We start from the raw sequence: 27,152 nt of genomic DNA, 5'->3' as shown, positions 1-27,152 counted from the left end.
AGTAATAGCCAATTGATCTTACATAGAATCATTTATTAATATATAAGTTAAAACAAAAATATTCACAAATAGTTGCATCATCACTGTATGAATTTCTTTTAACTAAATTGCTTGTTTGTATACCTACTGACTCTAGCCAAGTTTTGCAGATATGTACACCAGGAATACTGCACAAACTATGACAAACTTGTATCCATTCTGGGTTGCCTTCTGGGTGAATTATAGAAAATAATTATGAGAACTGCACTTTGCAAATGGCAGAGATTTGTAAGTGGCATTTTACCAGTTAGGGTTAGGAAAGGAGGAAAAGCATTATATTTAGACTCAAGAAGGCCACTATCTCCCACTTGAGCAGCAGATTGGACTAGAAGACCTCTGAGGTCCCTTCCAGCTCTATTGTTTATATTCTGTGAAAACATATGCTATGTCCTGAGCATACTTCGGAAGGGCTGGGTCCTGCCAGTTCTGTTTAGCACAGTAGGTTTTCATTCTGTCTCATATACAAAAACAGTGTTTTTGAAAATTCAGATATACCACTACAAATCAATGCATCTAAGAAGAAGAAAATCTATTTTTTTAATTTCCTGATTTATTAGGTAAAAACAAAACCATTGGTTATCTTGCTCTATTCTGATACTAATCCCAGAGATCAATGGGATGAGTTGAGGTAGTTCATTGATATAAAAGGCAGTAAGTTCACTTTTTCATAGCCTGTTCCCAGTTGGCATAGATTGGATCCTCTGTTGCAGTAGGACTTTGACTTGAATTTGCTGAGCGCTGGCCAGCCCAGTTTTTGTACTGATGCTGGGACTATAAAAGAAAGAAGAAGAAGACAGTAATGGGAAAAAATAGTGAAAAAAGACTGTCCTTCAAACACAAATGCTCACAACGGAGGCAAACTTTCCATGTTGCACTTTTAAGAGTTAGGATCAAAACATTAATACACATGCACATTATGTTATTGCAGATGTGGTAGGCATTAAAGAAAATTACTTGAGGTATAGACTAATTCACATCTACTGCTAAGCCGTAATTTGTGTAATTGAGGTTTATATAATTCATAATTAGCTGAGTTAACACAACATATTAAACCAAGACCAAATCAATCACGTGATGTAACTTGATGCATTACCCCAGCCAAATAATTTCTAAGAATTATCCAACCTTCCAATCCACACCACATACTCAAATAAAGAGTATTATTTAGAAAAAAAACTGTAGAACTCCCTGAGTTCAATCTCAGAAGAGTCACAGAGCAGCATCACAACAAATTAAAAGTTGACTTAACCGTAATTCTTATTGTTGGAGGAAATTTTTAAAAGGCTTAAAATGCTGTAGCTTGCACATATTCCCAGTACATACCAGATCTTGTACCTGCCTATGTTACAAATTAAATAAATGTATTTTGGAATTAAAATGGCTACAAAATGTCATGACATTTCAGCAGTCTCATTCCAGAGCTTTCTGCATGAGATTTATGGTGAATTTTAAAAATGTGGTTTGCCTAGACAAGCAATCACACAATTGTGGAGGTATTCCACAATGCTGGTGATCCATAGCCTGTATGCTCATTCAAATATGTTATTAGCAAATATATATATATATATATATATATATATATATATATATATATATATATATATATATATATATGTATATATGTATATATGTATATATGTATATATGTATATATGTATATATGTATATATGTATATATGTATATATGTATATATGTATATATGTATATATGTATATATGTATGTATGTATGTATGTATGTATGTATGTATGTGTGTGTATGTATGTGTGTGTGTGTATATATATATATATATATATATGCCTACAGGCACTTAACAATGGCAATTGGGACTGAGATTTCAGTCACCAAAACAACTCGGTAGAGTCATAAAATGTGATATCCCATGACTGTGACACCTAGCAATTCCTGGTTGCTGTTCAGCAAATCAATGCAGGTCACTAAGCAAAGATCTCATGTGATCATGCCTTTGATTTCCTTCTGGCTTCCCCATTCATTTTATTTGTAGGAAGCCAGCAGGGAAGGTCACAAATCATGATCATGGGAGGCACTGTGATGGTAAGAAATGTGGGTCAGTTACCAAGTTCCTATTCCCTGTCTTCCCAAAGATAAAGGCTTACTCAAAAAAGTAAGCCCTCACATGTTTTACATGTATGCCTAATATAAGCCCTACCCCCAAAATAAGCCCTACTTAAGAGGCTGTGCAGCCGCCTGCTCACCCATTTTGTCTGGTTGCTCCCAGTGCTGCGGCCATGAGGCGGGGTGATGGTGGAGCTGCCCCATGCTCCCTCCACCTGCTTAACTCAGGGCCCTGCAGCCTGACCATCCACACCCTAATACCTGCCTTGCAGCGGCAGCACCAGCATCCATGTGCAGCAGGAGCTCATGTGGCTGCCAGTTCAGTTTGTCTGCTTGCTCATGGCCAAAATGGAACAGGAGGCCAAGCAGTGAGCTGGTGCCATGGTCATGAGGTGAAGAAGGTATTGGTGCATGGATGTCCTGGCTGTGGGGGCCCTGAAGTAAACCAGTGCGGGGGCATGGGAGACAGCTTCATCCCCTCTGCCTTGTGGCAGCAGACTGGCACACTACGTAGCCCCCTGCCATGCCACGAGCAAGCAGAAGAAGTGGACCTCCTGTTCATAGAAAAAGAGGTAAGTCACACCAAAAATAAGCCCTCATGCTTATTTTGGGGCCCAAAAGAAAATAAGACCCAATCTTATTTTCAGGGAGACACGGGTAGTGATGAATGTGACTACAGGAATGTTGCAATGTCTGCAACTTCAAGGACCAGTTGCTGAACGAGGGTTGTTCAGTGAGGACTATCTGTCTAAATAAACCATATGTCTCTTCCTGCTTCTTTGAAATGCAACATCTTCTATGAAAATGCTGTCAAACATGCTTTTAACTATTGGAAATATTCTTTCAAAATAACTTAATCTCATCAAGCCACCCTTCTACTGCCTGCGTCCTGCATTATCATTGCTGTGCCAGTGCATGGAAATCATCCAACTTAATATTTTTTTTTGCTCCAAGAATGGAAGAAAGATTCCGTTGCAACTGATTCTTCTTTTTTTTTTCCCCCTCCGTAGAAAAGGAACAAAGAAAGCTAAACAAAGAAAGCCAAATCCTCAGCCTTTCAGGCTGGTAGAGTTGTGAAGCTACCAAGCTGGCAAACCATGAAAAGCTGAATATTAGTTACCTAATAGGAATAAAACAGAATCAGCTCAGCTAATGGCTATTATGGGGAAACAAGATAATTCTGAATAGAATATATGATGTTCTTGTATGACTTATAGATTCTCAGTTATAATGCCATTCTAGAAATAAGTAAATAAAGACTTTGTGCTTTGTGAGCATCTTATGTAAATTGCCCCAAAGCAGTTTGAAGAGTGTCAGAGTTTTGCCAAGGCAATTGTTTGTTTTACAAAGTCTTATCCTAAGACCACAAGAACAACTGTGCTGGACCAGGCCAAGGCCCACCTTGATCCATGATGTCATCCAGATACTTCTGATTGTCAGGAGTAGAAATTGAAAGCATATCCACTCTTGCCATTGTTTCCTGCAACAAGTATCTCTAGACATGCTTCCCCCAATGAGATACTAATTGAAGACCCTCTTGAACCCAAAATGCACAGCTACTTTTCTGACACAAAAATCTATCCTAAGTTGGATACCCCTGTGAAGTCCCTCTTTATCCACACACCTGATGTAATAGAATGGACTAATGGAATTCTCTGAATCTCAGAAAGAAAAGGGATGTTTACTAAATGTGATATATAAGGACCACATGAACATTTCAACCTTACCCCTTTAGCAAGGTCATCTTTTCAGAAGACCGTGGGAAAAAAACATCAAGAGAACCTTGCCTTAATGTAATCAGTAATATGTACCGATCTAATCCATATACTTATCTAACCCATTTTTCCTTCATTAACACTGATTAATAAGACACTCCCTTAGTCATGTACTACTGTTGGAATTTTGTCATTGTAACTGGTACGATTATTAAAAATACTGTTTCTGTATGGTTTGGATCCTTTGACCCCAGTGAGAGTATTGATTTTTTTTTAAATCCACCAATAAAACAATTTGCCATTTGCACATACCTGTCTACAAGTAGCTTTGTAGTCTCTCATCTTCTTAATTCTTTTTCTCTTTTTGGTGACACAAAAACTAAATGAACAAAAATAATTTGGTGATTGTTAACTATTAATTCTTTTTATCATGATTAAAACTTAAATTATTTTAAATTGCACAACTAAATCAGGATGTGCAGCTGAATAAAATGTTATGCAAATCAATTTAACTGAAATATGTGGCACAGTAGTTTCCCTCCCATCAAGAATGTCATACTTTCCTACAAAGATTCTTCTTATTTAAAAAAAAAACCTGGAAATTTTATATGGACTTTTTGGTGAAGTAAGAAAACACTTAATTGATGATTTGGGGATTCAAGGATTAAAAACAGATGACGAGAATGAGGAAAATATTGCGAGGACAATTACTTGACAGAGAGGGAAAGCATGGTTTTATTATTTCTTTTTTCTTTATCTTATTTTATATCTCCTTTTGTTTGGTTTGGTTTGTATTTTTTATTATATTGAAACATTCTAATAAAAATATACAAGAACCATTTTAGACTCTTAGTGATATTCAGAATGAGATTCGGAAAGAGATAAGCCTGGAACAAAAACCACATTTTTATGTGTTTGCAAAGGTCCATTAACTACCTTGTAATTGAACATTTTCAACCAATTGCTACAGACTGAGGCATGAAAAAACTCTTTTCCTTGGCAGAAATCAGCAAGATAGGTTCCCCTTAATGCTTCCATGCCAACTGTAACAACTTGCAGCAAAGACCACATAGTTAACCCTCTCTCCTTGTATGAAGATCAGCACAACATTAACTTGATAAAGCTACAGAAAAAGCTTTAGATATCATGACAGCATACAAATTTTTGGAACATATTAAACTGGATGCATTCTGCTATAGTATTGAATCATATCTTACCTTCTGTATATAAGTATGATCAGAATAATCAGGATTAAAAAGGCACCACTTCCAATAAAAATTATATGCAGCTTAGTAAATAAAGGTTCTAAAAAGGAAATACGGTAAATATAATCAATAAGATGAAATGTTGATTTTCTGAACAATGCATCATCAGAAGACACTTCAAATAACTTATACTATGCATATGGAAGTATTAAATATATGAGAATGAGAAGGACAAGAAGACCATAGTAGAGTGCATGGAATCCAGAAAAATTACTTCTCTTCTGAGATTGTTGTAATTATCTCATTGTAATTGTAATCAATTTAGAATGTCAAGTTAATCCTCATTAGCTGACTTTATTTTGAGCATAAATGGTATCATGTTTGCAGCCATGTAGTGCTTATAGAAGACATTCCATGAATCAGTTCCTGTATATGAATTATAAGTTGTTGTTAGTTGCGAAGTCGTGTCCAACTCATCATGACCCCATGGACAGTGTTCCTCAAGGCCTTCCTGTCCTCTCCCATCCTCTGGAGTCCATTTAAGTTCATGCCTACTTCTTCGGTGACTCCATGCAGCCACCTCATTCTCTGTCGTCCCTTTTTCTTTTGCCCTCAATCTTTCCCAGCATTCTTCTCCAGTGAGTCCTTCCTTCTCATTAGGTTGCCAAAGTATTTAGGTTTCATCTTCAGGATCTGGCATTCTAAAGAGCAGTCAGGGTTGATCTCCCCTAGAACTGACCAACCGGTCAACTGATCACCTTGCAGTCCAAGGGATCCACAGGAGTCTTATCCGGCACCATAGTTCAAAAGCCTCAATTCTTTGGCATTCAGTGTTTCTTATGGTCTAACTTTCACAACCATACATTGCAACTGGGAAAACCATAGCCTTGACTATGCGCACTTTTGTGGGCAAAGAATTCTAAGTACAAAGAGAAATAATTTGTTGGCATCCAATACAATGAAAAGATTAAAACTGCATTGTATTTTGTTGATAAGGAATCATTATATGCTTCTATAGGCAGCTCCTGGCACATGCTCCTATTAGGTAATTGGATTTGATAAACCTAGACCAAAGTTTTGTCAATCTTGGCAACTTTAAGAAGCCTTGGCTGGGGAATTCTGTGATTGAAGTCTACACATCTTAAAGTTGTCAAGTTAAGAAGCACTGTCATAGAACATTAGAGGTCAGCAGAGCTGTGGAAGCTTGTGGCTCTCTAAATGTAACTTCAGGTTGCTCCCTGTAGTGCTAAGAGAGTATGGGCCATTGGAAGGAATTCTGTACAATCATCAGTTCCTTTTCCCCACCTTACAATATGAAGTTACCATGAGTGACAGTTTATCAATCACAGATAGCTTTCAAAACATGTTCTTTAAGTTTTATTTCAAGAGGCATTAAGAGGGGTGGGGACTTTGCTTCCAACACTGTATCAAGGACTTTCACAAATAAGAAACCTTCCAAGATAGTTATCTGAGAATCGGATATTATGGATGTTCCATTTTTGTATTGTTAGCGAATAGTAAAATTTCTGCTTTACTATGTTAAGACAGGCTTTAGATACTATCGCATAATAAGAACTCCTAGAGAATCTATGACACTTTTAAAAGGATTAGTTTCTTTAAATAAAAAAAAACAGAAAGCCTATGTGAAGGTAGTCTTTATGTTATATTCCATATAAATTCAAATCTCAAAGGCTGAGGAAGATAACAATTGTCTTGAAGAACCTTATCAAACTGATCTTCTAAAAAGACCAGGTAAAGCTGATTATTAACTTTCTATGCTACTGTCTGAGGCATAAAACTGAAAGACTGTGTTTCCAGCCTATTTCTCAAAGCTATGCTTGGGAATAAAGCATGTCACTGACGTGTGACTTCAAAAGCTGAAAGAGCCAACACACTCTCATACTTCTCAGCCTATGAAAATGTGATTTAATGGAGTTATAACTATAATCAGATGGGAATTGCTGCTTATAAAATCCTATAATAGGTTATATTTCCCGATCTGTTTTTGAGACTATATTTGCTGCAATGAATGAGTCTCAAAAATAATAAAGTACTGATTACCTGTGTTTTGCAGATCTAATAGCAATAGCAAAAGCACTTATACACTTCACAGTGCTTTACAGCCATCTCTAAGTGGTTTGCAGAGTCAGCATATTTTCCCCCAACAATCTGGGTCCTCATTTTACACACACACCCCTCAGAAGGTTGGAAGTCTCAGTCAACCTTAACCAGGTGAGATTCGAACTGCCAAAGTGCAGACAGCCGGCAGTCAGCAGAAGTAGCCTGCAGGACTGCATTCTAATCTCTGTGCCACCACGGTTCTTGTTAAGTCTACCACAACTAAACAATGTCCTTCACTTAATCTAGGCCAGTATTGGTGAACCTTTTCAGCACCAAGTGCCAAAACGGGAGGGTGCCTGTGCGCCTGCACACATGCCGGAAATCAGAACAGCAGCCACCTGGTGCGCATGGACATGCTGGGAAGATGATCTTCTGGTGCTCCCGCATGCATGAAGACCAGCTGGCTGATGCACCAGAACCCGGAAGAGCAATTGGTGACAGCTCACATGCCTGGAGTGATGGCTCTGTGTACCGCTTCTGGCACGCGTGCCATATGTTTGCCATCACAGATCTAGGCAGAAGAATCTACAACAATGTCTCTTAACCTTGGTAGCTTTGAGATGCATGGATCTAAAACGAAGGTTGAGATGTCCTGATCCACAGAATCATTTCAGAAGAATGAAGATAGGATGAAGATAGAATGTGCGTTTTATTAGTGGTTCTGGCCCTAGGTGTCCCCTTCAAAAATGCAACAAATCTTAGACAAATTTAAGTGCTATTGGGGACTTCAAATTCCAGCCCCCTCTTGTCTTATTCCACGACCTCCCTGCCTAAAACTGTACAGTCCAGGGTTTTCAAATGACCTTCCAAGATAGGGATAACTTTGAGATTGGTCCAGGTGCTAATTAATTAAAAAGCACTTTGTTAAGCTGGATGACATCTTTTCTGTCACACCTCCAGTTTTCAAAGCACTTCTTCAGAATTGGTATGGAGGAAGAAGATTGGCTGACTGATCACCTGGCCTGAATTCACAAGGTTAGGGCTGGATAGTACCTAACCCTATGTATGGTATCTTCTTCAGAGTCCTTCATACCCTTAACCCTTCAATCATTACAGAGAGTTCGCTTAAGTTCACCAGTCAATTGAAATTTATCAAAGTATCTTCACCACTGTTCTGGAGCATCCATGATTTGGAATGAAGACATGGTATACAAAAAATGGTTTCAACCTTCCCCACAACCAAACTCTGCAAATAAAATGGTCAGTTTTGACCCAAAGCCAATAACACAATACAACTTGGACTGCATATCAGGAGCATTCAGAAATCTGCCAGCTCTCTGTTATTTGGCTAATAAGAGCTGATGAGGTAATATAGTTTCAGAATGATCATGGTTTTGTAGTCCTTATTTATTTTATTTAATTCAGAATCTCAAATTATTCCAAATAAGAACTAATGCCTGGGTGTTCTTTATTTCTTTGTAGTGACTGAGATGCAAACAAAAACGGTCTGTTTCTTTTTCTTTTCTTTTTTTCTCAGGATTTCAAGTCAGGCATAAACTTCCACCAGTTTTAATGTATCAGCCTATTTCCTAGAAGCAAGATGTGGACAGCAGAGACAAATCACATGTTCTGACAACCCTCCCATCTCCAAGGAGAGGAAATACTTATTAAGCCTGCTTTGAAGTTTAGCCCTAGAAACATGTAGGTGGGTGATTTCAACCTTCACTGCCCCTCGACTGCAGTTCTCTAAAAGAAACACTGACAGCTTGTCAATTCCAACACGCTCAATCCAAACAAGCAGGTAGACGGTAGAGCCGCTTGTTAGGTGCTTCGCTACTAAAAGGTTTGCAATGTTTGCTAAGCACACAAAGTGTAAGAACAGGTCTGTGACAGCACTGAGCCTTGTGGAAGACGAAGCAAAGGTGTGGAGTGCTTAAGCACCATCAGGTCCACCTCTGTGTGATTTCCTCTCCTGCGTTTTTCTTGTAAAAAAGAGATGCATCCAGTGACACCACTTTCAAGTAGCCAAGATTCCTTTTGGAAATCTGGCCCTTTGCTATGTCATTTGCTCAGGAACAACAACACTGGCGTTCCTGAACCAGCTAAGGCTGCTTTAATTTTTTTTTTAATGCTATTAATTGACTTTGCAGGTTTGAGGATTAGCAGTCATATTGTCTGGAATCAGGATCGGCAGCACAGGTAGCAAACAAAAGTCCCAAAATCCAAGCAGAGAGCAAAAAAACTCCAAAAGGTCACTGCTGGCAAACAATGAAACTGATTCTATTAAAGTGATAAATGAGGCATGTAAAAAATGAAAAAAGCCACATCGAAGAATGGCTGTGGCTGACGATAGGGAAAAAGCATCAGAGTTGCAAAGGAGCAGCCTGTGAAAAGAGGCCTCTGCCTCAATTTTCTGTACCAGCCATTCCATTCTGATTGGAATGCATTCTGATTTTTAAAACAAACAAACATTTTGTGGCTCAATAAACAAAAATACTTATGAGGGACCTATGGCTTTATTGTCAATGTCTACTATTGCTACTAATATTTAAATTGCTAGGTTCATATTCATTTGGTTTTCTGCACAAAGTTTTCGGTATCTTTTCTCGATCCTAAAGATAGAACCTTATTTTTTTCACCATTGAATTTCATTTTTTTAGATAGCTTCTAATGTTCACGTTTGTTAAGATACAGAAGGACTATCTTCTGTACACTATCTAAGAAAATGAAATTCAGTGGTGAAAAAAAATAAGGTTCTACATTTAGGCAAGAAAAACAAAATATACAGTATATGGTACCTTGTTCAATAGTAGTAACTGTGAGAAGGATCTTGGAATCCTAGTGGACAACCATTTAAATATGAGCCAGCAGTGTACAGCAACTGCCAAAAAAGCCAACACAGTTCTAGGCTACATAAACAGAGGGATAGACTCAAGATCATGTGAAGTGTTAATACCACTTTATAATGCCTTGGTAAGGCCACACTTGGAATACTGTATCAGTTTTGGTCGCCACAATGAAAAAAGATGTGGAGACTCTAGAAAGAGTGCAGAGAAGAGCAACAAAGATGATTAGGGGACTAGAGACTAAAACATATGAAAAACGGTTGCAGGAACTGGGTATGTCTAGTTTAATGAAAAGGAGGACTAGGGGAGACATGATAGCAGTGTTCCAATATCTCAAGGGTTGCCACAAAGACGAGGGAGTCAAACTATTCTCCAAAGTACCTGAGGGTAGGACATGAAACAATGGGTGGAAACTAATCAAGGAGAAAAACAACTTAGAACTGAGGAGAAATTTCCTGAAGTCAGAACAATTAATCAGTGGAACAACTTGCCTCTAGAAGTTGTGAATGCTCCAACACTGGACGTTTTTAAGAAGATGTTGGATAACCATTTGTCTGAAGTGGTGTAGGATTTCCTGCCTAGGCAGAGGGTTGGACCAGAAGACCTCCAAGGTCTCTTCCAACTCTGTTATTCTATTCTATCCTGGGGAATGCATTATTTCTCTTGATTACTTTCTTATCAACTTTGGCTAGCTAGCAATTTTCCTCTTTTGCCAAAACTGCTGGGAAACATGTAGAAGCAGAAATGAGGGTAAATACAAACAAGAAAAGTGAAAGAAAGCTAGAAGGACAGAAGAAGATATAGAAGAGTGGAGAAGGATCAGTCTGTTATCACGTCAGCTCTGTGAACAAGATACCTGGACCTCAGGTTTAAAGTTGTCCATTCAGCTTCAATGGGAACATTTCTAAAGGGAAATCAATAGAGGGGCAGCAAAAATAGGGATATATTCTTGCAAAGAGATCTTGTAAAAAAGAGCTTAAACTCGTAAGCCGGAAGAAGGGAAGATATATTTTCCTGATTGTTGGATGCATTCTTGGGTCTGAGCCAGAATTCAGACTGAGCTTTGCAATGTGTTCAGTTTGTGGCATCTGCTGGTAATCGGAAAGAATCATAGCAATGAAAAACCTCTACCTGATGTTTTGGAAAATGTGTCCAAGTGGCATCAAAACAATACCCTCTGAATAGACTGTGATAGAAGGTATTGTCGTAATTTTTTTTAATATATATTAAGCAAATTGTTACCTGACCCAGGAGAGCCATGAGAAGTTTATTTCTATGAACAAATTAAACATGGATGTAACCATTTTGGCCTTTTCTTAATATGATGTCTAAGATTCAAAAGACAGTGCTCTACAAATGCAAAAGGGATTTTGTTCTCTTTTTTTAATGGGAATTTCCATCAGTTTGACTTGTGGTCTTCTGTGTTATTCTAGGACACAGATCTGGTTCTTTAGTCTTCATTGCTTAACGTGGTGGGTTTTTTTTCCCCAGTAGGATACAGTAATATGTTTTTATTTAGTTTGACACTTTAGTTTAGTCTTTTCAATTTTCTTGCTCTTAATTATTGCCAGGTTTCGTTATCTGTTTTGCCTGCTGCATTTTTAATGCATTGGCCATGTAAGACTTTGCTTTGCTAAGTCTCCTTTCTATTCTTCATTTGCTCTTTCTTGTAGGCCAGTTTGGTCTTTAGTTTGGTCTCACAACCAGCGGTTCTTTAGCTGGAGTTGGCCGTCATACATATTGAGTTGTTCCCAAGAACTTAGGATTCCTATTTATAATAATTTTTTATATATATATTACATTACATATATAATGTGTGTGTGTGTGCGCGCGCGCACACTCCTTACATTGCTCTTAAATAAATATATGTGACTGGTAAACATCTGAAAAACGAAAGGGCAAGTTGAACACATTATCTTCGACTGAATGGTTAAAAAGTAGGCAGGAAAGGAAATGTTGCAAAGGTGTTAAGAAATAAATATTGCAAAGGTGAGAAGTGTCAAACTAAATGGCTGCACAAGACCAAGCCGCAAGAACAAACACCTACAATGCCAGAACTGAAAAGACAGCTATAGACAGCAAATGCCACCTCTGCAAAGAAGCTGAAGAAAAAGTGGACCACCTAGTTAGTTGCTGCAAGAAGATCACACAGACTGACTACAAACAACGGCATGACAAAGTAGCAACAATGGTGCATTGGAAGATCTGCAAGAAATACCACTTGCCCAAAAGCAAGAACTGGTAGGACCACAAAAGAGACAAAGTAATAAGAACATGAAGCAGCTAAAGTGCTCTGGGACTTTAGAATTCAAACAATTGCATGCCACACAACACCCCAGACTTAACAACTGTTGATAAGAAATATTAAAAAATCTGGTTAATTTCTATGTTTGGAGACAGCAGCATAGAAGAGAAAGAACAGGAGGAAAAAATCACAAAATATATAAAGACCTGCAGATAGAATGACTGTAGCAAATGAAACCAAAGATAGGACCAATAGTAATAGGTTCCTCGGGTGCAATTCCAAAACATCTACTTGAACACCATCAGAATTGACAAAATCAGAATCAGTCGATTGCAAAATGCAGCTTTACTAGGAACAGTTTACATCCTGCAACAATACTTTTAAAATTATTAAATGACAACATCTCCTGTCTCAGGACATTGGGAAAGACTCGATAGATGGACAAAAATGCCAAATCCAGACTAAACATCTGGTTGACTATGTGACTCATCACCATCATTATCATCGTTATATGCTTTCCTTTAACTTACCAAAGTTATTAGAGGACAGTTTTATCCAGCCAGTTCCATTTTCTCCATTCACCTTGTCGTAAGAAAAGCGATACATTCCATAGTCAGAAGCTGTGACATCCAAAAGTACAATTGAACTTTCGGAGATACAGTCTACACGGTTTTGATAATCCGAACCATAGATTGGCATTTCAGAATCCGCACACTGGATTATAAGATCTATACAGTCGGGTTGCACTCTTTCCCATGTCATTTGATTCACTGCTACATCAGAGTTAAATGGATATTTAAAAGTGACATTTTCTCCTGGTTTAGTAATCAAATGATGAATTGACAAGTTTGAAAATTCAAATGCTCCTGTTTTGAAAAAAAAATGATAAAAGTAAGTGGGAGAGATAGGGATAATGTCATGCATAATGTATTTCTGTTCAAAAATGTTACATGTCTTGTCTGCTTTAGAAGCTCTGGAAACAGCTGACAAGTGAATTAAAAACAGTAATATAAAGCAGTAAAATAAACACAAGTAACATTTAAAACCACCATTTACAATATTCTACATGATTATAACATCAATTGATCAGAAAGGTGAGAACCAATTAGATTTTTGAGAAATGCCACTTGATCCTTACTATATTTCAGATATTGAGTAAAATATTGTTTCCTAATTTGGGCTTTAGAAACTAAATGATGGATTGTCATTGTGATTTGACTCTTACAATTTATTATACCTCTGTTATCTTTATTTTTTATTTTATATGACATGCTGCTAATGATTATTTTTAATTATAATTATACCAGGTTCCTAATAATTGAAAGGCATAATTTATAAAAGAGAATATTTGTAGCTCAGGGTTGAAGTGAGGGGTCCATTGTACTCTCTGACTTTCGTTGTTTCCTTGCAGACATTTCATTGCCCAAACTAGGTAACATCATCAGTGCTAGTAAGGAGTGAGGTTTGCTCTCAGTTTATATTCTAGTGCAGTGGTTCCCAAAGTGGGCGGTACCGCCCCCGGGGTGGCGGTGGGATGACCTAAGGGGGCGCTAAGAGGCAAGGGGGTAGCAGGGGGTGCTAAGAGGCAAGGGAGGTGGCAGAGGAGTGCTGGAGGTGGCCCCCTCGCAGGGCGCAATTCTGCCTGGGGCTCTGTTGGCTGCCAGTCAACTGAGCACTTCCAGCAGGGGTGAAATTCAGTCTAACGTCCCACAGAGTGGAAGGATTTTTCGCTCGCTCGCTCACTCGGTCGCTCATTCAGGAGGCACACAAGCATGTCAGGCTGGGTGGGGGGCAAAGAGGGGCCAGAGAAAGAAGAGAAGAGCCTTTTGCCTGCATTTCTCCTCTGATACAACTCTGTGTGTGCTGTGCACGGAGCAGAGATGCAGGACTGAATGGGGCTGTCCTTGGGCCTGCATTTCAGGGATTGGGAATTGGCCCTGCAGCAACTCCGATGTCACTGCACAAGAGCGCTCCCCTGCCTGCCTGCCTGCCTGCCTGCCTGCCTGCCTCTTGCGCTTTTATAAATGGCTTTACTTCTGACTCCCTTTCCAGGGCTGCGCTGCGAGCCGCCTCTGCAAGGATTGTGCTGTGGCGTGCCTGTGCAATGGAGCCACTCCCCAATTCCTCTTGCACCCGCTCCACATGGATGCGCCACTCTTAGAACCCCTCCCACCTTAGAAATACAACACAGGTAAACATGCGGCGGGGGGGAAGGCTAGCCCCCCTCTGCCTCCTCGCTCCATTCGTAGAGGTGGCCTTAAAAAGCGAGGAGCGGGAGGAAGGGCACTTGGGGTGGTTTCTCAAACTTTGAGTTGCAAAGTAATCTCATTGAAGGCTGAAATATAGGGGAGATTGTGGAAAAGGGATAAGCATTTCCAACATATACTGTTTTTTAAAAAGTAAATAAAAAAGTGGTCTAATTACTGTCTAAAGTTGGATATTGTCACATACAGGAAAAAGCAAAGCAAAACAAAATTATGATAGAACAACATCCCATATTAGAAGAAAATGCTGTCTAAATGTTCCCAGTATGTCAAACAAGATGTTTTATAACCAAATGGAGTCAAAACCCTGCAGTTTTTTAAAATAAAGTGCCCTTCCCATCTTGATATTTATACACAGTGAGACTTTTGTCACGGATAAACCTGGATAATGGCATCACTCTTATGTAGTATGAGTATACATGAGCTGCAAGGGTTGTATTTTGCCACAGTATCATCTACAGCTCCATAAGTACTACTAGGGTTTTGACCATCTGCTGGGCACCAATATATTGAGGAATATGGAAAGACTGATCACATGGACTTCAGCTAGTCCAGAATGCGGCCGCGCAAGTGATTGTGGGCGCACCGCGGTACGCCCACATAACACCTATCCTCCGCGAGCTGCGCTGGCTACCTGTTGATCTCCGGGTGCGCTTCAAGGTGCTACTTACCACCCATAAAGCCCTTCATGGTAGTGGATCTGAGTACTTGAGAGACCGCCTTCTGCCGATCACCTCCCTTCGTCCCATCAGATCGCACAGAGTGGGCCTCCTCCGAGTTCCATCCGCCAGTCAGTGCCGACTGGCGACTACGCGGAGGAGAGCCTTCTCAGTAGCAGCCCCGACCCTTTGGAACGATCTCCCCGTAGAGATTCGCACCCTCACCACAGTCCAGAGCTTCCGCACAGCCCTCAAGATCTGGCTATCCCGTCAGGCCTGGGGATAAGACCTTCATACACCCCACCCGAATGTTGTATGAATGTTGTGTTTTATTGCTATTATTATTTGTATTCACATATTATTTTTACGTTTTGTCTTGCACCCCCTTCCCATGAGTTGTAAGCCGCCCTGAGTCCCCTCAGGGAAAAGGGCGGCCTATAAGTGACAATAAAATACAAATACAAATACAAATGGAGCAGTATAATGAGTATTTCTGAAATGGCAGATACCACAGAACAAAGCCTTCTTCCTTCTCTACCCCTACCCCATCCTGTTATTTTGAAAAAAACAAAAGGCAGCAGTGTATGTGTGAATGATCAGGCATGTACTGTATTACACAGAATTTACTGGACAGTGAAGTAATTACTAAATTTTACTGAGTTTACTAAGTTACTAGTTACTAAGGTTCTTGATAAATGACTCTCAGACTTTGAAAACCTGGTATCACTGGATCATGTTCAATAATTTTGTTGAATTAACATTAACTAAAAATGTTTTTAAATTGGATTTTGAATAAATGTGCAATTAATTGTTACAGTTTTGAATTTTACTATTACTATCTTCCTTCCGTCATGCAAACTGCCCAGTCACATAACCCACAGCCACGCCCACCAAGCCACGCCCACAGAACCGGTAGTAAAAAAAAATTGAATTCCACCACTGGGTGGGGGGCACTGAGGATCAGTTTGTAGCACCAAGGAGGCGGTGGACTGAAAAAGTTTGGGAACCACTGTTCTAGTGGCTTGCCCTGTCATTTTTGGTGGGGATGTCTTAGAAGTTCTTTGGTTGGGCTGTTTACTTTTGGCTGTTGGACATAATTTATACAATAAATAAAAGCAGAGGAAAAATTAATCATTTTGTTTTATTTTCTAAAATGAGAAGTGTTATTACAGGAGAAGAAGTTAAATGTGTTTGATCACTCAGGGGTGTCGACAGGGGAATAAAAAAAAAGTCAAGTTGACAGCTGCAACTGCATCGTTAAAGCTCTGCCCTTCTGACTGTTTTGTCCTTTACTTTGGTGGGACAAAAACATTTCTTAAAACGTATTTACCTAGTGTGACTGTAAATCATGTCAGACATTTCCACTTTTAGCAAAACAGAAGTGAAGAAAATGTCTAAAAGAATGATTTGGGCCAAAGAAAATTGGGTGCTTCTAAGAAAGAAGTTTGGTGGATCTAATGGAGCTTTCAGCTTTTTTTCCCTAGACTTTCTTGCAATTTTTTATATTTACAAGAATTGAATTAAATTGAATTGAATTTATTGCATTTATATGCCGCCCTTTTCCCCGGAGGGGACTCAGGGCGGCTCACAATCCAAGTCAGGGAAGGGGGTACAGATAAGGGATAAAAAGATGAACAGAACAATACACAATTTAAAAGCACACAACAACCATACCATTCGAGGGGGGGGCAAAAGCTCTTTAGCCCCAGGCCTGTCGGAACAGCCAGGTTTTAAGGGCTTTGCGGAAGGCCTGGAGGGTGGTGAGGGTTCAAATCTCCACGGGGAGCTCGTTCCAGAGGGTCGGAGCAGCCACAGAGAAGGCTCTCCTCCGGGTAATCGCCAGTCGGCATTGGCTGGCGGATGGAATTTGGAGGAGGCCTAGTCTGTGGGATCTAATCAGTCTATTGGAGGTAATTGAAACACAATTACCATAAAGAAACACAATTCTAAGCACGTATTTTTACTTTATTCATCTACTCTTGTTTTTCATCAGCAGACAGTTACAATAGAAAAAAAGAATCATGTCAACCCCCTTCATTGATGTGAAAGCATGCATATCGTTTTATGGCTACCTTTCCCTGAACTGCCTACTTTCAAATTTATGGCTTCTTAAGCTACAGATTTGCCTTTTGGTTTTCTTCCTGCCCTACAACCATCTCATGTTTTTATAATTTAAACTGCCTTTTGGTTGATTGTAACAGACTTGAGTTGACACATGATACATAAGCCATAGTTGTTTAAAATTATTTTCCATCACATAACACATGTCCATGCATGAAAAAATATGGCCATATTGCTCTTTAATTTTCAGTAGCCCTTTTAAGAACTATTTTCATATTGCCTAATTATGCTTGGTGGCTTATTAGTGACCTCCAGAAATAGTTTCATCAATTTCCATAATCCTTAGTTGGATTAGCCATAGATTGTGTTCAGTAGCACAATCTGTGACTCAGTAGCCAGATTGGGAAATTCAGAGTTTATAGTTTTTTGTCATTAAACTTCATGGATTTATGATTCTTGGTAAGATCTTAAGGAAACTTTGTTCTGTGGTGAGAACAGAATTAAGGAAGAAAAACTTGTTCCTAATGATGATCAAGAAGATTGACATCTTCTGAAAAGTGTACTTTCTGAGTTGCAACAAAGAACTCTTAAAAGTGGAGGAAAGGAAACCTCACATTTCTGATGTTGTGCTATTCCAGATAATCTTGAAGTATACTCATGTTACAATGAATGACAACAATAGACAGGGGCTAAAAATTGTGTCAAAACTGTAGTCACAGTTACTGATTTACAATTATCTGATGAACATCAATGTCTCCAAAAAAAAAGCTCCTTTTATCACATACACATCTTTGGTTGTTCCGGAGTGTTATAAGAAGGACCAAATATGTACTCAAAATATTTATCTAAAATGTTGTATATTCATTAGAAACAAATTACTGGTCACAGATTTTTAAAAATGAAATAATTTGAATTAAATCTCTTATTTCTTGTCTCAGCCAAACTTACAAATATTTAGGTTCAGCCTTGATATCAGCTATAGAATAAGGTGACCAGATTTTCAGATTGGAAAAGAGGGACGCTTTTGACCGGGGGGGGGGGGGGGGGGGGCTTGATTAAAAAAATTTTTTTTTGTCAAAAGGTCACCCCAGGACACTGAAACCAGCATAAATACGAATCTGTTGCCAAACAAAATTTTGATCACGTGACCATGAGGATCACGTGACCACGGTCGCTAAGTGTGAAAAATGGTCGCAACGGTCGCTAAGTGTGAAAAATGGTCATCAGTCACTTTTTTCAATGCCATTGTAACTTTGGTCACTAAATGTTTTCCCCCTCCTCGAGACTCCTCACTTCTTCCTTCATTCCTCTTGCTTATCTACCTTCACCTTATCCGTCTTCTGCTCTTTCCCTCTCTTCCTTCCTTTCTCCTTCCATCCTCTCTTCTTTCCTCACTCACTCCCTTCCTCCTTTTCTCTTCCTTCCTCCTTCCATTCTTTCAGCTTCATTTCTTTTGCCTATCTACCTTCTCTGTCTTTTTGCTCTTTCCATTTCTCTCTTCCTCTTCGCTTCTGTTCCTTCCTCCTTCCCTCCTTTCCTATTTCTTCCTTCTTCCTTCCTTCTGCCTATCTACCTTCACCTTCTCTGTCTTTCTGCTCTTTCCCTGTCTTCCCCTTTCCTCCCTCCCTTCTTTCCTTTCTAGTTCCATCTTTTCTTCTTTCCTCTCTCCCTCCCTTTTTCTTTTTTCCTTCCTTCCTCTTTCCTCTTGCCTATCAACTTCATCCTCTTTGTCTTTCTGCTCTTTTCCTCTCTTCCCCTTTTCTTCCTACCTCCTTCCCTCTTTTCTCCCTCCCTTCTTCTTTTTCTTCTTTTTTTCTTCCATCTTCCTCCTTCTCCTCCCATTCTTTCTCCTTCCATCCATCTTTTCTCCTTCCATCTTCTCCCCCCTCCCTTCTTCTTTTTTCCTTCCCCCCTCCCTCCTTCCTTCCTCTCCTTCCCTTTCTCGCACACAGGAAGGGAAGGGGAGGCTTTCTAGTCGCTTTCACAGCATAATTTCTTTATCTAACTTTTAAAAAACAGTGTGCAAATTTCGTAACCTGCGAAGCACCAAGTTATTATCTTCTGTTGTTACAAATTCGCAGCTACTCCATTCTTTCCGATAGGGAACTGCATTTCCCAAGATGCCTCAGGTCCTCAAAGCGCTGAACGCGGTTTTGCAATTGACTCCAGTGAGGCCCGGTAGCCGCCGGTTGGGGTGGCTGTCAAGGCACTGAAAGGAAGGAGCTGCAGCCGAAGGGAGAGACGCTCGCCCCCGTGTTCAGCAAAGCAAGCCCGCTGGCGGCGCCTGTGCTGTGGTGGGAAGCGAACTGCGGGTCCCCCCCTGCCGCCGCCGCCTTCTTTACCTCTGCCTCTTCCAGAGCCCGGGGTGGCTGTCAGGGCGCTGACAGCGGAGCAGACGCGCCGTTTGTTACTGCTTCCAGCAATCGAGACGGACGAGGGAAGCGGTGGCGGCGGACGTCAGCAGCGACTGTAACGAGGTGCGGAGGAAGAACGGAAGGTCCAGCCATGGACGAGAAGGTAGCTAGCCCCAACAACAACAACGCGCTGCTCTTGCCGCCACCTCTGGATGGGAAGCAACCAAGCCTTGCAGACTCGCTTCCCACCGCACCGTGTTGTTGTTGGGGCCAGCCACCGCCGCTTCCCTCGTCGGTCTCGATCCTGGAAGCAGTAACAAACTGGCCGCGTCCGCTCCACCGTCAGCGCCCTGACAGCCACCCCGGGCTCTGGAAGAGGCAGAGGTAAAGAAGGCGGCGGCGGCAGGGGGGGACCCGCAGTTCGCTTCCCACCACAGCACAGGCGCCGCCAGCGGGCTTGCTTTGCTGAACACGGGGGCGAGCGTCTCTCCCTTCGGCTGCAGCTCCTTCCTTTCAGCGCCTTGACAGCCACCCCAACCGGCGGCTAGCCCGAGAAGACCCAGGTTACCCTCCCCATCTTCTAGCGGTGGGTATTTGCTAGTGATGAGCCTCGAAACAGGCGCGCGGCAGGTTCTCCTCAATGATGCCAGACCAAGATTCCTCCACGATCCCCAGGAAAAGGCGGAGAAGCGAAAAGCAGCTATAACATCCCCCGGTTCCTCCGGCGCTCCCACGGGTCGCTGTGTCCTGGAGCCGTCGCCCTTTCCTTTTTTCTCCTTTCGCGTGCTCACCAGCAGCAGAAGCGGTGGCGACGGCTGGAGCACAAATCCGGGCAGGTGGTTCTGGCTGTCCCTTCCCCAAGCATATCCCATTGCTGCTGGCGCCGCGGCGGGAGGAGCGAGCGAGAGAGCCACCGACCGACCCCGCGCGTCCCATCGCCGACTCCAACTCAGCGGGCGAAGGGGCGAACTCTCATTAGCAGCGGGGATGGTTAAATGTTACATCGGAAGATTGATGGGGTATTTTAGAATTCAATCAGCGCAGTAACAACTAAACAGGCAGGCATGCCAAGTGGCACAGGACAGGCAAGAATTTACCAGGGGCTTTTTAATTAGGGGTGGAGGGAGATGGACCTCAATTCAGGACCGCGTGAGGGAGTCCTGTTTTTTCAAGCAAGAATTCTCAAAGAGCAGTTGCTGCCGCGAACGAAAAGCAGTTTTTAACCCCAAGTGCGATGCCACGAATGTCACTATTTCCATCCAAGCCGCCACCACAATCCTTGCAAGCCGGCAAGAAAGCGGAAGCAAGAAGAAAAAAATAAATAAATAACCATCCTCCCAAGCAGCCAGAGCTTGCAAATGGCGACGTTGCAATGAGGGTCGTACTCCTGACCCTCTAAAACTCTCGGGAAACTCCTTCGCAGCCACGGGGGGGGGGGGGGGACGACCACATCACAGGAGCAGCCCCACTGGTGGGAGAACGATGGGACGGCTGCGAAAAGGCACAAGGGGGGGGGAGATTGACAGCAAGGGTCCGTCCCACCGCTCGCCTTAAAGTTCTCGCCTAGCCGAACTCTGGGGTTGCAGCCGCTGCTCCCATTCCCTCAACTCAGAGTATGGAGCGCGCGCAAAACCCTGCCATGCGGGACTCCCCGCAAACCTCTCGCATATCCCCCCCCCGCTTGCTCCGTCTTACCAGATTTTGGGGGATATCTGTAGAGGGAATTGGACGGGACATCCACCTCTTCCACTCCGGCGTTCTGCCGGCTGGTGAGCGCTCCCATGCTTCAGGCACGGCGGCAGAGGGTATCCGGGGTTGCAGAGGGGGGGCAGAGAGGAGGGGGGTGCGTCAGCTTCCCAGTTCGCGGCAGACCTTTTCTAGCCGGCTCAAAGGACTTCCCCGGACTTGCTTTGCTGAGCAGGGGCTTTAGTAGAAAGGAAAGCAACTTCAGAGCTGGTATTGGGCCAGCAAAGGCTTCCCACTGCCGGCATGACTTTGAAGTGCGGCTTTCCTTCCACGCGGGCCGACATGGAAGGCAAGCCAGCCCTTCAAACTCATGCTGGCAGTTTAGCGTGCCCCTCGGCTGCCATTCAGCGAAAGATGTTTCGCTGAATGGCGGGCGAGTTCTAAACTGCCGGCATGACTTTGAAAGGGCTGGATTGCCTTCCGCGCGGGCCGACGTGGAAGGCAAGCGGCAAGCCAGCCCTTCAAACTCATGCTGGCACTTTAGCGTGCCCCTCGGCCGCCATTCAGCAAAACATCTTTCGCTGAATGGCGGGTGAGTTCTAAACTGCCGGCATGACTTTGAAAGGGCTGGATTGCCTTCCGCGCGGGCCGAAGTGGAAGGCAAGCGGCAAGCCAGCCCTTCAAACTCATGCTGGCAGGCAGGGCTGGAGCGAGCGTGCTCCGTCCCGGTGGGTGCATGAGTGGAGCACTTTTCCAGCGCTCCTGTGCCTGGAGAGCTCCCTCTGCATATGAGCCCGGGATCCGCCATTTGCGCTCCCTTGCTCTGCCTCGCCACCCGCCTTCCCTATCTAGGGACTCCTCCAGCAGAAATAGCAGAGTCGCGTCGAGCGCCGCTCTGCCTTTCTCTGTGCTCTTCCCGCCCGGACGCCCAGAGCCTCCCAGCCCGCCCGGCCCGGGGTGAGTCAACTGCAGTGCAGCGGGTGGCGATCCCGCCACCCCCCCCCTCACTCGCCCCACCCGTCACTTACTCTGAGTTCGGAGAAGAAGCGGTGGCCCCAGATGGCACTTTTCGCAGAGGTTTTTCCACAGCTTGTCCGGAAGTGGAGCTGGAAAGGCGAGCTCGCTCCCCGCTCACTCGCTACGCTACCCCGCCCATGCGAGCGGCAACGGATGGGCGGGGGACTCATGCTGCATGCTAAGCGGACTCCAGCCAATCAGTGAGCTGGCTGGGATGGAAAACTTTAAGCATGCCGCGTTTTCCATCCCAGCCAGCTCACTGATTGGCTGGAGTCCAGGCCAATCCAATCTGTGAGCGGCAGGCTGGGCTGGCTTAAATTTGTAGGTAGGAGGTAGGATAGAGAACAGAACGATGAGCCAGCCCAGCAAGCTAGCAGCTGATGGGCGGGAGCTGCGAGCGCCAAAAAAAGCGTGCTTTTTAAAAAGGCGGGCGGGACGCGGGAAAATGCGTTGGAAGGCGGGTGTGTCCCGCCAAAAGCGGGACGTCTGGTCACCTTACTATAGAAGGCAAATGTCTAGTTCCTCATCAATTTCAGAAATTGTACTTCTAATTATATTTTATCCTTCTTGCTGGCATAGAGGACTTTCTAAGCCTGAACCTTCCTATTTTATTCTTCATTAGCATTTGTTCAGAATTTAAACTGGGGACTCTAAAATAGCCATCCCTAGTCTGAGTATTCTCTGTAAAATGGCTACCAACCTTCCTTCCATTGAGGAGTGTATACTGCACGAGTCAAAAAGAGGGCTGTGAAAATATCTACAGACCCCTCACATCCTGGACATAAATTGTTTCAACTTCTACTCTCAAAACGACACTATAGGGCACTGCACACCAGAACAATTAGACACAAGGACAGCTTTTTCCCAAATGCCATCACTCTGCTAAACAACTAATTCCCACAACACTGTCAAATTATTTACTAAGACTGTATTACTATTCTTCTTCTCATCCTTCCTAGTATCTATCTCTTCCCTCTTATGACTATAACCATGTTGCTTGTATCTTTATAATTTATATTGTTTTGTTTCCTAGAGCAATTTGATTGCTTATTAGTAATCTATGACTATCATTAAGTGTTGTATCTTATGATTCTTGATGAATGTATTTTATTTTTCTTTATGTACACTGAGCATATGCACCAAAGACAAATTCCTTGTGTGTCCAACCACACTTGGCCAATAAAGAATTCTGTTCTGTTCTGTTCTATTCTATTCTATTCTATATGGCTATTTGGGGAATTTTGAGAATTAAAATTCACATCTCAGGAGGGTATTCTGAATGGGCAAGGAACCAGAACACTGTTTCTGAATCTTGGCAGTTTGAAGATGTGTGGACTTCCAACTCCCAGAATTCCCCAACTGGCAATGCAGGCCAGGGAATTCTGGGAGTTGAGGTTCACACTTCTTAAAGTTGTTGAAGTTGAGAAACATTGAATGAGATATTAGCATAATCAAAGTCCCAACCGAGCAGCAATTAAAATTTCAGCTGGGAGAAGGTTCATGAATAAAAGGGTGCCAGGGATACAGTCTTCTACTTCAATGTGCATACAATGGCAGCTTCCAAAATTAAAGGCTTCTAACAATGGATGGAATAAACAGTAGTGAGTACAATAATCTACAGCATCTATAAAGAAAAGCAATGATTCCTTTGGTACCTTTTCTTTTTAGATAAAGATGTACCTGCGAAAAGTACATCTCAAGAGCTTTTGACTCATTCTCTAAACCCACCAGCAATAGATTTAAGTGCAAAATTGTTCATTGCTAAAGAGGAAAATTAATATAGTTTTAATATGACATTTTTGGTTGAAGGCGATAGAAAATATTGCAAGTGCCGTGAAAACATAAGGCACAATTTTTATTTTTTTTAAATAAATAAACAGGTAACTTAAGCAGAGGCACATTTATAGGAAGTGGAAAAAATGGAAGAATGGAAGAAAGAACATTTCTTTTCTTGTTTTTGTTACCACTATGTATAAAGGCAGAAGATTTTTTCTTCTCAGAAAAATCCTTTCAAGATCACATAATGGGTTAAAATATATGAAACATGGACATATATAGAACTTTTAAGATGATCAATAAAGTGAGATGTTTACTGCTTGTTATTATATATAATGGATTAAGGGAATTGTAATGAACATTGAGCAGCAAGGATTGCCATTTATAGACAATTAAGGGTAATCTAATCCAAAATATGGAAAATGGAGAGGGAACATGAAATAAACCTACAATGGGAAACTATTGAGATTTAAAGACAGAATCACAAATTGGGGGCATGTAAGGATGTATAATTATATAAAGATAATGATGGGAATAGCTGGGAATTGTAACCAGGTCTACATCTTGACCAAAAATAGGCTGGGGGGTGGGGTGTTAAAAGCACAATGACTATATATGTATACTTTCTTGTTCTATTTTTTTTTAAAGGAGGAGAATACATGTTAAAATTAAATATGTATATTGAAAAGGAATTATAAATACCATCAACATAAAATGGAGCTCGCTTAGAAGCTAAAATACACCAAGTAAATGAGATGAAGATTGTGAAGTAGAGTAGGGTAAGGGAAGAAGAGAGGGATAGGAGAGAGGGCAAGGGGGAAGAGGAGGAGAGAAATGAGGAGTGGAAAGGGGGACAGGAAAAGAAGAGAGGAAGGGGAAGTAGGGAGGACAGAGGGAAGAAAGGAAGTAGAGAGGGGAAGGAGAGAGAGAGAAGAAAGTGATGGACAAGGTACAAATATGGTGTATGGAGAGCAGAAGAGCCAATAATTGTTTTGGGAGTTGATGGTAAGATGAATTGATGTAAACATTTAATAATACAATATGATGTTGGCTATGTAATAGTATACATGTGATTATATGTTATGAAAATGAAGAAACAAAAAAACTCTATAATAAAAAAAATCACGTAACAGGGAGTTAAAGTCTCTTGAATTTTCCATTTGAACCTTCTTCTCACAAATTTCTTCTCCCTCCCTTTCTTAATGATGTTGCAAAGGAATGTTTTTCCTAGCAAAAAAGAAGTCCGAATTCCATGCAGTGAAGAAATAAGGACTCGTTTTAGAGTACAAAACTGATGGGCAGGTGAACCAGGAATAGCTTCCTCCATTTCTTTCAGTGTTCTCTTTCCCGTAAAATAATCTCTTCCTGTTTCATATAAGTGTTGCAAGGCTCCAAAGTGGGGGGATGTGGTGTGTGCAAAAGAAAGAGACTGCTTTATGTTTTATTCTATGCCACCATTGTAGAATAAAGCACAGTAGCCTGAATTCACGCACTGAATGAAGTCATAAAGTCATGAAGTCTTCCTCTGCTGGGAGAGGGGTACTTTTAAAATATGATGAATAAACCTAGTTTGCAAACCATGGCATTCCCAAGACCCACAAAACCGAACCAAATAAACTATGCTTATTATTTGCACTAGGTGTGAACCCAGGCAGAGATGGTGACCATATATGTAAAGGAACAGTGTATCTGACAGGTGATGTTTTGTTATGCTTTTCCAAAATTTACACTTGTTGTTTGATAGAACTAATGAGTTAAAAGTAACATTGAATATTACTTAGTCTAATCCCTGGTCAGTTAACTAATTAAGAATGTGAAGACAAAGCTAAGATCTTCTTTTTCCTTGGCAGCATCCCAGCTTTAAAAATCTACCTCTGTTCTTTCTCCTTTAGAAGATATCGACTATCAGTGGCTTTGGGTGAGGAAGGAGCTGCCTGAAACTCACTGTAACATCAATGGGAAGGTAGGAAAAACTCATCTGAGAGCATCTTCAACAGAGGTGGGTTGCTACTAGTTCGGCCTGGTTCAGCCAAACCGGTAGGAGTATTTTGGCCTGGGTCGCAGAACCAGCAGCAATCCAGGCTGGCCATGCCCCTGAACTGGTTCCTCGGTCGCCGCTGCTGTTGCCAGCATGTTGTTTAGTGGCACGTGCATGTGCGCAGTTCACTGTAAATTGTTCTGCACATGCAAAGTGCACACAAAGTGAACCGGTAGTAAAACCGGGAGCAACCGACCTCTGATCTTCACTGAAATTTGATTTCCTTTCCACTCTGAAAGCAAATATCCAGAATTTGAATTTACCAGTAGTTTATAAAATGAAAATAAATAGATTTACCTTACCAGATTGAACAACGTGTATTGTCTTTTCCAAGATCCCATGTGGAAAAGTATGAAAGGAACATAGGTAAAAACCAACATCTTTCTCAGTGGCGTTGCTGAAAATCAAAGTCTTATTGTCTGAGGTAAAATTAGTGACCAGGACTCTGGCCTTATAGTTGCTTTCTATATGTAGATCATAAGGCAGCCTGAAAGCGGCAATGAGCTGTTTTGTTTGATTCTCTTCCTTCTCCCATACCATCTGAGAAATAGATGCATTCATTGGGCAGACACATTTAAGAGCCATGGTACTGGAGAGTCTCACAATCGAATCCACATGTTTTCCCTCTGCCATTAAAGATACATTGCCTAAAACAAAACATTTTTATTTTGTTAAAAAGTGAGTCACAAAAAATATCCATTTGACACGTGGCCACTGATCAAACAAAGTCTTTTCCTCAACCCAAACTCTTTATAGTTGCACAGCAAGCTCTGGAAACCCATCTCCAAAGTTATTACTAATAATATTACAAGGAGGTTATAATATTGACTACAATTTCTCCATTATCCAATTCATTTTGAATATAGTCAGATTCACGAATGAGTTAAACATCCATAGGATTGCGACACTAGAAACAAATAGCAGCGGTCTTACTTTTATTGGAATAAATTACTTCAAAACTTCATAGATTTTTAAGGCAAAACAGCAACAAGGAAGAAATGTTTTAGTTAAGAAATGAATCTTACTTTGATAGGACTGTAGAAAAGCCATCACCAAGAACACAAGGCAATTCATCTTCAGCACAGCAAAAAAGGACTGAGAGAGCTTCAT

At 41.6% G+C, this 27,152-nt stretch overlaps 1 protein-coding gene across 1 annotated transcript; it reads right to left on the bottom strand.

Moving 5' to 3' along the window:
• Positions 1-16: 16 nt before the first annotated feature.
• Positions 17-27,152, bottom strand: CD226 (CD226 molecule). Its single transcript, XM_032222877.1, has 6 exons — positions 27,068-27,152; positions 26,345-26,689; positions 12,718-13,053; positions 5,048-5,135; positions 4,143-4,209; positions 17-810 (listed from the first exon to the last, which is right to left on the bottom strand). The coding sequence occupies exons 1-6, from the start codon at positions 27,150-27,152 to the stop codon at positions 697-699; spliced, it is 1,035 nt and encodes a 344-aa protein (XP_032078768.1). The 3' UTR covers positions 17-696.

The sequence above is a fragment of the Thamnophis elegans genome, chromosome 8 (assembly GCF_009769535.1).
Source record: "Thamnophis elegans isolate rThaEle1 chromosome 8, rThaEle1.pri, whole genome shotgun sequence".
In the NCBI taxonomy this organism is placed as follows: domain Eukaryota; kingdom Metazoa; phylum Chordata; class Lepidosauria; order Squamata; family Colubridae; genus Thamnophis; species Thamnophis elegans.
The sequence above is the reverse complement of the archived record's forward strand: the minus strand, read 5'-3'. Positions and strand labels throughout refer to the sequence as shown.